This window comes from Zootoca vivipara, chromosome 1 (genome assembly GCF_965207765.1).
Source record: "Zootoca vivipara chromosome 1, rZooViv2.hap1.1, whole genome shotgun sequence".
Lineage (NCBI taxonomy): Eukaryota > Metazoa > Chordata > Lepidosauria > Squamata > Lacertidae > Zootoca > Zootoca vivipara.
The window spans coordinates 1,542,267-1,554,571 of record NC_142582.1 but is presented as its reverse complement, the minus strand read 5'-3'; the positions used below and the strand labels follow the sequence as shown (position 1 = coordinate 1,554,571).

At 45.1% G+C, this 12,305-nt stretch overlaps 1 protein-coding gene across 1 annotated transcript; it reads right to left on the bottom strand.

Moving 5' to 3' along the window:
- Positions 1 to 1,463: 1,463 nt before the first annotated feature.
- SPATC1L (spermatogenesis and centriole associated 1 like) lies at positions 1,464 to 11,670 on the bottom strand. Its single transcript, XM_035139610.3, has 5 exons — positions 11,332 to 11,670; positions 9,274 to 9,573; positions 7,943 to 8,275; positions 4,891 to 5,042; positions 1,464 to 2,059 (listed from the first exon to the last, which is right to left on the bottom strand). Exons 1-5 carry the CDS (start codon positions 11,525 to 11,527, stop codon positions 1,733 to 1,735), a joined length of 1,308 nt encoding a protein of 435 aa, XP_034995501.1. The 5' UTR covers positions 11,528 to 11,670; the 3' UTR covers positions 1,464 to 1,732.
- Between the last annotated feature and the right edge of the window lie 635 nt (positions 11,671 to 12,305).

Sequence of the window (12,305 nt, the reverse complement as noted above, 5' to 3'; positions counted from 1 at the left end):
GCTGTTGTTTTTCTTTTACAAGCTAAGAGGTCTTCCAGAGGGAGGTCATCTAGATAATCACAATTGGGCAACAAGTTTATTTTAACACTGGGATTTTTTTGTGTGGCCCCCCTCCAAAAAAGGTGAATCTGTATTCAGGTGGGGGAGGGGAATAAAAAGTTTAACACCCCAACCATCCTGGTCCAGATTGGGGTTCAGTTGCAGGTGCTGTAAAATGGCAGCTCTTGGTTTTTAACAAACCACATGTGCAAATATGATCACACATTTAATATTACGTGTAAAATCTATAAATCTAGTTTGGAGACAAATAGGTCTACACAACTACACAGCTATTGAAACAACAAGTGTTGCTAAACATCTTATGATCTATGGATCAAAATAAAGTTGTTTCACATTTTGTTGCCCATGGAGCAAGCAGAGATGGAAAAGCTGGTGTGTGATTGTGGGATATTGTGGGATATATATGTTCATAAGAAACGACATTCGCTGAGATGAAGTTGTCTGACTAAGTTTATATCATCCGAAATATTTTTCATTATAATTGTTTGTGGTTTTGCTGTTCCATCCAGAAGCGATTGGAAGACTGTTAGAGAATATACCCTTTCTCACAGTGAGTTCTAGAATTTATGTAGGAAAGTAGACTTTTTTTGCTTACCTCGGGAATGCCATCACCACAGAATGTTTTGGCAGGAAGTGGCTTAAAGGAACAAGCAGAATTGCAAGGAGCATACAAAGCCAAAGAACTCTTCATTGTAACTATAAACAGCTGAAACTGCAATTATCATAGAATCATAGAACTGTCGAGTTGGAAGGGACCTCAAGTGTAATCTAGACGCTGCAATGCAGGAATCTCAGCTAAAGCATCCATGGCAGATGGATCTGCAGACCAAAGGAGGCCAGAGCAGGACTAACTCTGTACCCGGAGGCAAATACTTGCAACTTGCTCCAGGGACCTATGGATCACCTCCAAATTTTAGGCCAGACTTTCTTCAAGCAGCAACCTTAATGCTTCTTTGTGATTTTTCCGGCTTAACAAGAACTATGACAGATCTTCGCCATTTTTTACTAGAATCATTCATTAGGATCGTGGCAGATGTCCACATACCCAGACAGCATGTAACTGAAAATGGGGGAGATGCCCTTTAGAACAACATGTGCAATTTTTGCTCCTGATCCCCTTGGAATGACCACATGGAGCTAGAATTCAGACAAGGGAAGGCTCTTTAGTCAGATATAGGAGATAAATAGTCATAAGCGAAATCCTGATGTGAGCTGCAGAGAACAGATGCCTTTCAGAAGCTCATTCAGGCTGTCACAGGGGGAAATAGAGCTGGCAGGCATGTCTTTCCTTATTTAACAAATGGTGCAGCACTTAAATTTGGCATTTGTGAACTGAGTGCTAACAACTACATTTATTTTCTTATAGTTTATTTTTACTAAACTTTATTACGCGCCACCTAGCCCAAATGTGGCTCTCATAGCAGCTATGAACAACAACTCAGATATAAAGTACAGTGTCAATAAAAAAAACCCAGAGAGCAACAGTTAACCGAAAGCAAATGAACAATTCCTTCCACAAGCAGCAACTCAGTCAGCAGGAGCCTGATACAAAAAGCATCCACACGACTCCATGCCCACTTTCAGCAGATATCCTTTTATTACATATATGCTATGTTTGTTTGTGTGTTCTTTCCTTAGAGATTTGAGGGCAAGAGCTGTAGCAGCTGCACTACTACCAGGCAAAGAGGGCCTTGTTGTCTTCTTTAGAAAGTTCACACAAACAGTTCAGGAGCAGCAATGTATCTCCAAGGAACTTGGATGGGACAATGTCAATCACCATCTTCCTGAGGTCTGCGGGGCTGTTGTGCAAGGGGTTGGAACTGAGGTCTGGCCTTTGCTTCAGGATGCCGTACGTGTTGATGAGGAATTCACTGAACACCGGGTGGACGTCCACGTGGTAGCCCATCTTCTCCAGGCGAACAGTCAGGTCCAGGTAGCGCTGGCTCATGGCTCGGTACTTCTTCTCATCCACAGAGCCATCTAGGGATTTCATGGAGACCTAGGTATTTTCATTAGATATACACACACATATACACATACATACATACATTGCTAGCACTTTATGGCAGGGCTAAAGATCCTAATTTTAATTTAGCATCAATAGGAGCAGAGGAGAAACACGGTCAAGTTAAATCAGAAGTTTTATTGCATTGTTTTGTGAGGGAAGAAATTTTAGACGTTTGTAACAAGTTTCTGCCTGCTATACAGCTAACTATGAAGCTCAATGCAATTTGGGCAAGGTCTGAATATTGGAAGGGAGGAGGAAGGGGGGAAAGAGTAAAGTAATGGATGCAGAAATGGAATTTATTAACAAAGCAGGAAGCAAAAAGGTCTGTGCTTCAGAAGTTCAGTTGCTAAAATCAAGGAACCTACGGGTGCTTATGGTAATTTGATGCTGGATTGTGGCCATGATACACAAGCATTTTACCAGTGCAAACACATGAATGGATTATATCATTATCTTGGGTCCCACCAAAGAAGACTAAAGAGGGCATGGATTTGTGGACATATTAACAGCAAGTGTGTATTTTGGGAAACAGAGTTCTCTCTGTGAGAAATTGTCTCCAGAATCTGACAAGACGTGAGCTCTGCCCACTGAACGATACCCCAACCCACACAAGATATTCAGAATTTTTATGGGAATACTGTAGTAAATTAGCTGAGGAAATTTAAACTGAAAGTGTCCACCAAAGCAGCAGCTCAAAGAGAAACAATTTATTTAAAATATTGCACTGGTGTTGTTTCCACCTCAGCCAACGTTGTGCTATCCAAGTTTCAGATAATGCATCACAGTTTGAGTTAGGAGCAATAATTCTACTGAAATCTAGCAACCATAGCAGACACATCCCAAGCAATAACTGCTGCAAAAACAAGATAAACACACCAAGTAAGTAAAAAGTCACTGTGGGAATATCAATTGCCTATGAATGATTTCAGTATATTTATGGTTAAGTAGAAACAGACTAGAATTCCCTCTGAGACTCTTAAATAGCTTTTTAAAAGATACAGAGAGATGCAGGGCAACATAGACTTAATTACTGCCAGCTTTTAGGAGACAGAGCAAATCAAAGATAAACAATATAAGGAAGTGATCATTGTTAGGCAGAATTTTGCTATGGAAAAATTAAATAAGCCATGGTTTAATGATATTATGGCTGCTTCCAGACTGGTGTTTATTATGGAATCTCTGTGTGCAAGTTTTTTTGCAGGATTCACATAATGCCATTGACGTCAAAATACTTGCCTGTATTCCACCCCCCTTAAATTAGGATTTGCTGTTCCCAGAAAAAAAAATCTGATAAAGTTAAAAAACCCCAACTATGGCCCATTTGCAATACATCAGTGACCCATCTGCAGAATTAAGCCATCTGGAATCCCGCTATCACGGTGTCAGAGCAATGCCTCCGTTACTAAAGGCTCGTCCACCCTTTCTGTTTGCCCCTCCACTTTCCCCAGGAAAGCCAGCTCTTTGCAAGCATCAATGTACAGAAAACCCAACTGACGTTTGCCCCCATTCAGTGGTAAAGAGCAGGTTTTCCTTGGGGGAAAGCAGCAGGACAAGTGGAAGTGTGGACAAGCAACCATTGTGGCACAATCCTTGGAGGCCATTGCCTGGGCAGCCTCTTGCCAGTGCCTCTATGGTAGCCTCCTGGCTAATAGGGGGCTGGTGCTCTCCTGGAATCATAGAGTTGGAAGAGACTACATGGGTCATCCAGTCCAACCTCCTGCCAAGCAGGAAACACCATCAAAGCATTCCTGACAGATGGCTGTCCAAAGAAGGAGACTCCACCACACTCAGGGCAGTCTCGAGCAGGTCGGGCACCCTGGCACTGAAGCGCGGAGATCGCTCCGGCGCCCTGCTCTCGCAGCGCGGCTTTGCCACACAGCGCCCCACCTGCTGGTCCGGCGCCCTGGCACCCCGTGCCACCGGGACTATACCTAGAGTCGGCCCTGACCACACTCCTTGGCAGCAAGTTCCACTGTCGAACAGCCCTTACTGTCAGGAAGTTCTTCCTAATGTTTAGGTGGAATCTTCTTTCTTGTAGTTTGAATCCATTGTTCCGTGTCCACTTCTCTGGAGCAGCAAAAAACAACCTTTCTCCCTCCTCTATGTGACATCCTTTAATATATTTGAACATGGCTATCATATCACCCCTTAACCTTCTCCTCTCCAGGCTAAACATACCCAGCTCCCTAAGCCGTTCTTCATAAGGCATCGTTTCCAGGCCTTTGACCATTTTGGTTGCCCTCTTCTGGACACGTTCCAGCTTGTCAGTATCCTTCTTGAACTGTGGTGCCCAGAACTGGACACAGTACTCCAGGTGAGGTCTGACCAGAGCAGAATACAGTGGTACTATTACTTCCCTTGATCTAGATGCTATACTCCTATTGATGCAGCCCAGAATTGCATTGGCTTTTTTAGCTGCTGCATCACACTGTTGACTCATGTCAAGTTTGTGGTCTACCAAGAATCCTAGATCCTTTTCACATGTACTGGTCTCAAGCCAGGTGTCACCCATCCTGTATTTGTGCCTTTCATTTTTTTTGCCCAAGTGTAGTACTTTACATTTCTCCTTGTTAAAATTCATCTTGTTTGCTTTGGCCCAGTTGTCTAATCTGTTAAGGTCATTTTGAAATGTGATCCTGTCCTCTGGGGTATTAGCCACCCCTCCCAATTTGGTGTCATCTGCAAACTTGATCAGGATGCCCTCAAGCCCATCATCCAAGTCATTGATAAAGATGTTGAATAAGTGTATTCTGCTCTGGTCAGACCTAAGTGACTAATGTTTTGACAAAAAGACAAATTTACCTCAAAGTGCTGGGACTCACCTGTTTGATTTTCTCAGGAATATTGGATACTGTGAACCCATAGAGCCTTGTGATGCCAGGAAACACATGCGCAAGAATGCGCCTGTCTAACTGGAAGGCAATCTCTCCCACAATGCGCCCGTTCCTCTTGCTGTTCTGAGTAATCTCTATATCTACAAGGAAGTGAAAGAAAGAGGCTACTTCATAGATATACTTGGTCTTGGCTATAAGAGGCCAGAGCTTATATTAAAAAGAGGCATGTCTGAAATGTATACATCTCCTTGGTGGTTGAGATGCCAATCACACTTTCATCCATCTATATTCTGTTGGTGAACTTGGTATCTGAGGGCTCATCCAGACTTCTTTTTGCACCAGGCTTTCTAGAAAAGGGTTCATGCTTTCCACATCAAGGTCTGAGCAGGATTTTTTGTTTTGTTTTGTTTTTGGACCTGCCACTATCCCTGGGGAAACCCGCTGTTTGCTGCTGAATCGGAACAAAGGCGATTGGAGGATGGGTGGCAGCTAACAGATTGAGGTTGAATCCTGACAAGACAGAAGTACTGTTTGTGGGGGACAGGAGACGGGCAGGTATAGAGGACTCCCTGGTCCTGAATGGGGTAACTGTGCCCCTGAAGGACCAGGTGCACAGCCTGGGAGTCATTTTGGAGGCACAGGTCTCCATTCCATGGAGGTGCAGGTCAATTCTGTGTCCAGGGCAGCTGTCTATCAGCTCCATCTGGTACGCAGGCTGAGACCCTACCTGCCTGCAGACTGTCTCGCTAGAATGGTGCATGCTCTACTTATCTCCCACTTGGACTACTGCAATGGCTCTCCATGGGTCTACCTTTGAAGGTGACTCAGAAACTGCAATTAATATGCGGCAGCTAGACTGGTGACTGAGAGTAGCTGCTGAGACCACATAACACCAGTCTTAAAAGACCTACATCAGCTCCCAGTACGTTTCCGGGCACAATTCAAAGTGTTGATGCTGACCTTTAAAGCCCTAAATGGCCTTGGCCCAGTATACCTGAAGGAGCATCTCCACCCCCATCATTCAGCCCAGACACTGAGGTCCAGCTCCGAGGGCCTTCTGGCGGTTCCCTCACTGCGAGAAGCGAAGTTACAGGGAACCAGGCAGAGGGCCTTCTCGGTAGTGGTGCTTACCCTGTGGAACTCCCATCAGAGGTCAAAGGAAAAAACAACTACCAGACTTCTGAAGGCAGCCTTGTTTAGGGAAGCTTTTAATATCTGAAGTACTATTGTATTATATTATTTTGTTGAGAGCCGCCCAAAGCGGCTGGGGAAACCCAGCCAGATGGGAGGGGTATAAATAATGTATTATTATTATTATTATTATTATTATTATTATTCTGTGAGAAACACCATTGTCCTTTGCTCTGATTCAGCAGCAAACAGCAAGTTTTCCCAGGGAAAGTGGCAGGTTTAAAAAAAAACTCCAGCTCAGAACTGGAAAGTACAGACCTGTTTTTAGAAAGTGCAGTCTGGAAGTCTGGATGAGCCCTGGGTGTGGATTATTTTGTAGCCAAAACACACAAGAGGGTAAGGAGGACCACAAGGTTTGCAGAAGTATATCAATTACATACAGTACAAAAGTCTATGTATAATAAAATGGGGGGAGGGGTCCCAATGCAGCCCTAAGTACACTCATTGGACATACAAGGCTGACTGAAACCCCAGGAAACCAAGATGGAGGTGGGAAAATGAACCTATTGAAAATTCAACCCATGTTGCAACACCTCTATAAAATCTTTTAAAATTACACTATTCTTGGGACAGCTTTTTAGAAGGGTTATTTCATAGTGTGGTATCGTTTTTTACTTAAAAGCAGCATTTTATGTTAACAAAAGTCCTACTGAAGCATTGGTACCTGTCGGGCACTGAACGTGTGAAGGGGCTTGTGGGAGCAAGCAGGGGTGCCCCCGCCCTGTGGAGGTTTCCAGGCAGGTTGACCACCCTCCCTGGTGCCAGTCCAGGGGGTGGGGTGGGGGTGCTTCTATGTGCATAATGATTCCTCCAGGATAACAGGAAGCTGCCTTTTCATTTGGCTTTGCTTTGCTTTCATAAAAAGCAGCCTTGGGAGCTTATGATTTTGGGGGTGCTTTCAGCCTGGCACTATTTTCCTTTGGGAACCAGTCATATACTGGCAAATTCAAGTCGCACAATTATAGTTGATTGGGAGGCCTTGCACAGCAACTCCCCACCCCCACCCTGGCAAACAAAATTGTCCTTTTTTCAACAAGGGAAAAGCAACTAGTTAAAAGTGTATGGTAGTACTTTGACATGTCATCTATCCTAAAGGTAAAGGTAAAGGGGCCCCTGACCATCAGGTCCAGTCGTGTCCGACTCTGGGGTTGCGGCGCTCATCTCGCTCTATAGGCCGAGGGAGCCGGTGTTTGTCCGCAGACAGCTTCCAGGTCATGTGGCCAGCATGACAAAGGTGCTTCTGGCGAACCAGAGCAGCGCACGGAAACGCCGTTTGCCTTCTTGCCTACTTGCACTTTGATGTGCTTTTGAACTGCTAGGTGGGCAGGAGCTGGGACCGAGCAACGGGAGCTCACCCTGTTGCAGGGATTCAAACCGCCGACCTTCTGATCAGCAAGCCCTAGACTCTGTGGTTTAACCCACAGCGCCACCTGGGTCCCTGTCATCTATCGTACCCACAAGCAAATCAGAATTAATGCTAATTAAACAGGCTAATACTTCTGCAGTTGTCTAATACTTCTGCAAACCAGTCAGGGTGCATGTTCAATGAACAGGGTCACTCTACTGAGATGGAGAGCCTGGAGTGCTCCACATGGGGGTGGACTTCCACGACAGTTGACCCCAGCCAGCAGAGCCCACGCTCAGGGAGTTGCAATCCAACAACATCTGGAGGTTCTTCATCGCTGGACTACTGAGAAGGCCCTGAACCTGGTACCCACCCACCAGGAGCACACAGAGCAGCATTTCAGTACCTCAGAAAGGAGAGCATAAGGAAGTAGGAAGGGGAAAGGGGTAGACCAGGGGGTACACCAGTCTTTTACACCAGCCCCGTGCCATGTCTCAGTATTACCATTCAAGTAGAACGTATGGGACTTCCTTAACTTGTCTGTGTCTGGTGCATCAGAAAACCAGACTCTCTTCTTCCTGGGCATCTCTTGAGATTCAAGCTGTGCTTTGTCTGTGCTTGAGTTCTGGGCACTGCCCAAAAGGGGATAGGACTGCCTTTCAGAAATCCCCAAGGAAGAACTTCCTTTGCGTATTTTGAGGTCATCTGAAAATGTGTTCTGAGCTTCCTCCTGGCTCGCCAAGCGTGTAGGGTTTGAGGAAGCTAATTCTTCTGTCCATGATGGTGAATGACTCGCCGTGTCTTTTGAACTGAGTAGTCTTGCAGCCTTATAGTGAGCTACAACAAAGCACATTTAGCAAAAGGTTTATTCAAAATTCAAAGAAAAATCAAGACAAAATGCTGATGTACGAGAGTCTCCCACACTCTTCCCTGCCCAACACACTTTGATGGCCCCTTCCAGCCCCAGTACAATGTGGCTTCCCTCCCGCTTTGTCTCCCTTGCCTTCACCGACTGACAGCACTATGAGCTGCATCATGCGCCACAAGCCCATGTGGCCCCTTCCCCTCCGTTCTTCTGCAGACCAACTGCCAATGGATTTCTGTTAACAACCTAACCAGGAAGGCAACACAATTTATGTAGTTTTGTACACCATGAGGGAGCAGGTTGCGCTGTGGTCTAAACCACTGAGCCTAGGGCTTGCCGATCGGAAGGCTGGCAGTTCGAATCTCCGCAACAGGGTGAGCTCCCGTTGCTCAGTCCCAGCTCCTGCCAACCTAGCAGTTTGAAAGCACATCAAAGTGCAAGTAGATAAAGTAGATACCTTCCAGCGGGAAGGTAAACGGCGTTTCCGTTTCGCCAGAAGCGGCTTAGTCATGCTGGCCACATGACCCGGAAAAACTGTCTGCGGACAAAAGCCAGCTCCCTTGGCCAGTAAAGCGAGATGAGCGTCACAACGACAGTCATTCGCGGCTGGACTTAACTGTCAGGGGTCCTTTACCTTTACCTTTTTACAAACCATGCCAATAGCTGTGACATTCAGAAATGTCCGCTTCTGCAGCTAGTGAACCAGTGACATGACCTACAAGTCACACGCGGGGAGGCGGAGGGCTAACACCAGTGTGTGGTGGCAGCGGGGAGGAAAGCATCTCACGTGAAGCTGGCTGTCATTTAAATAGGCCCAGAGATAGGACTTTATCACATGCAGTAACTGCTGCCAATAAATGCTATGTCTGATCTCATGGGCTGAAATTGGAACCTGTTTAAACTATCCCAAAAATAAACTGCCACACCCTCTTCCCTTCCCCAGAGTGGACACCCAGTGACCATTTCTCACCCATGCTTAGTGCTAGGGGCGTCTGAGCCTTATCGCCTCCAGGGAAAGGGCCGTCCATCAGCCAAGCTTTCTTGAGTCCCATCAGTTCTGTGGGTTCCTCCAGCTGTTTTCCTCCAATGGTGGAGCACGACATGCTTGACAAATGTCCGGGTTTCTTTTCTCCACTTCTAGGCTGAAAAGGGGGGTGTTCATTTTGGAGCTGCTTCAGTGGTGACTGGGCACTGGGGTTGGGCAGAACAGTGGGCTCCTTGGAGATGACGTGTGAGCAGTAACCAAAATCTTCTCTTCCAATATACTGAGCTGCTACAACAACAACACATACAGTTTTGTTAACTACAACAAGGAATGCAGTTTGTGTATTTGTAGTTGACTGACATCTGTGTCAAGAGTCTCTGTTCCATAGAAGAAAAGTGACTTGAGATTAAAGTTCCAGAGGTGCTATACACCTTAAAGAGACAGGTTATGCAATTTAAAAATGCAGCTTTGAAGGTACCCAAATATTTGTCCTATGTGTCAGAGGATGAGGTATTATTTTATAGAACAGGAAAACCACTACTCTTGAGAGAATATGGAAGAGGAAAATCACAATTGCCGCCCAATATGCAGGCTTACTGCCAAGACAGGGAGATAGATTTGCTCCTCTGCACCAAGGAGGATCTTATCTGGGGGGAAAGAATTTCATTAAAGCAGCCTTTATTATTACTGAATTTTTACTTCCCCAGAAGAGGCAATTCAGGGATTTTTCTCCCTCAGGCATCAAAGCAACTTGACCCACCTTGGCTGTGATGCACCTTGAGGGTGAGGAGGGGGTGGCTGGAGGGGGGCATTTGCTACAGCACCACATGCAGCAAAAGGTCTTAGACTGTCCTCTCTCTATCCCCTCAAATACACACAGACACCACACCTACCCTTACCTTTAAATAGTACTGACTCAGCAGAAGCAATTCTCAGCACTGATTCTGTCTTTTCTGGGGCCATCTCTCCCCCCAAAAAATCTCTTGAACTAAGTTACACCTTTTTTGCTATAGCAGCAGCAGCAGCAGCGGAGAATGATGAATGCCAGGACAGGTGGGGGGGGGGAGACCCCAGAGGCGTAGCGGACATAACATCCTATCTTGCAGCAGTTCCTTCAAGGTAAGTGTAGATTCCTCTGACTTGCAACCAGTCCACTCTTCCCTCACGTGTTTAAGTCCTTCCTCAGATAGACCTCAAATTTCAGCTACATCTGTCTCCAGCTCATGTTTTTAAAAAACAAAACCCAATTTTATACTGAGTGAATAGCATGTTAAGACACAAACCTGGAAACTTTAAATTTTCCAAAAAATTATTACTGTACCTAGTTTTATTGTTATCATTGCATTTTATGTGCAAAACTCTTTGCTGTTAGCCACCTTAAACACAGGTAGAGGTGTGATTGAATATATAAATACACAAACAAATAGAGCCAACCTGACAGTGGTCATCATCTGGCCAGGAACTGTTGCATACCAAGACTGGAATTTGCTCCACTTTCATGACATTGTCATCTCCCCAAGACAGAGACCTGCCGACTTTTCCCTATGTGACTAAAGCTACGAATGGCGCTGATGAATGTATATGCTTTATTTCTAATGGATTATTTACTATTGCTTTATTTTATATAAGTTGTTTATTATGACTTTTTGTATTGGATCAGATTGCTATTCTGTGTGTGCTCTTTGCTGTCTATTTTGTTGTTTCTTCAGCTTGTGTATAGTAACATAGAAAGGTGGTATACAAATTAAAAGTAAAATGAAACGAAATTTCATACAAATGAAATTAATGGACTTGCTAAGCCTACAGTTTCATCCAGTTCTGCTCAAAAGGTGCTGAGGAGAGTCAGCTCTCCTTGGGATCTTATGCAGGTTCCTATTACAAATGCCTCTTCCTCTAAGGAGCATTTTACGCAGATGGGCTGACGAGGCCACGTCTGGCTGAGCTGCACATATAAATTCAAATGCACACATAGGCAGGAATATGCTTATCACTTGTTTATGCCTAAAATGTTTCATGGGTAAATCTGTAGAGCTTGCTCCTTACCTCCTTTTACCAATAAACCAGCATCAGTATATGCAGGAGAAATTGGAGACGTTAAGAACTGGACTTGGCTGCCGTTGTCACACTGTTGACCCAACATAGCACGGAGTTCATAGTTTTCCCTGAGCAGCCTAATCTGATTTTTCAGGTGCGCATTTTCGTCTTGAATCCTTTTCATCCACTCTCTCTCCTCGGTCATCCTCTTCTTCCTCCTTGGTGAGGAAGGATTAATTGGTAAGGAACAGCCTTGGCTGGACAGGTCACTTGTCCCAGTGCTTTGAAAGGCTCACAGGAAGCTCAGCAGGTTTAGAATGTTTCTATGGCATTATGATGTCGCCACTTCTTAACAGTACGCCCTGTTGCTCCACTGAAACCATTTATTTTGGCTAGGCCTGTGGGCAGTCGAATTAGATCACAGCCATACCACATTTGAAGCACATGGCTTCTCACAAAGAATCCTGGGAACTGTAGTTTGCCCTGCACAGAGCTACCAACTCCCAGCACCCTTAAAAACTACAGTTCCCAGGATTCTTTGGGGGAAGCCATTCATTTTAAATGTATAGGATAGATGTGACCAAAATTACCTACTGGGTGGAACAGCCATCCTAAGCATCCACCTCCGGCTGCTTATGAGCACCAGGTCAGAAGATGGGTTCACTGAGAACATGGCCATTGTCCCTTGGAAACAACACATAAGGGGGCCTCTTCAGGGACAGCATGCTACCCCCTGAAGTGACCTCCCTCAGGTAATTTGTGATGTGGAGGTGGCAATCAGCTTTAAATGTTTCCTTAAAATATGCAGGCTCAGCATATCCAGGATCCTAATTTTTATTTGTGCAGTTTTGTTTTTTTTCAAATGCTATTGGATGCTGTTGGTGAATTGTTATTGTTTTTATGTAAGCCACTTTTAAGGGCGCACATCAAGCTCTGACTTTTGTCTTCTGGGTTTCTGGGGGTTTTCCTGTTGTTCTTCTTTT

Coding starts and splice junctions, on each gene's coding strand:
- SPATC1L (XM_035139610.3), bottom strand. CDS start 11,527: ATGACCGAGGAGAGAGAGTGGATGAAAAGGATTCAAGACGAAAATGCG. Junction 9,574..11,331: donor TGGTTTATTGGTAAAAGGAG/GTAAGGAGCAAG, acceptor TTGTTGTAGCAG/CTCAGTATATTGGAAGAGAA. Junction 2,060..4,890: donor TTCCTGAGAAAATCAAACAG/GTGAGTCCCAGC, acceptor GAAAATACCTAG/GTCTCCATGAAATCCCTAGA.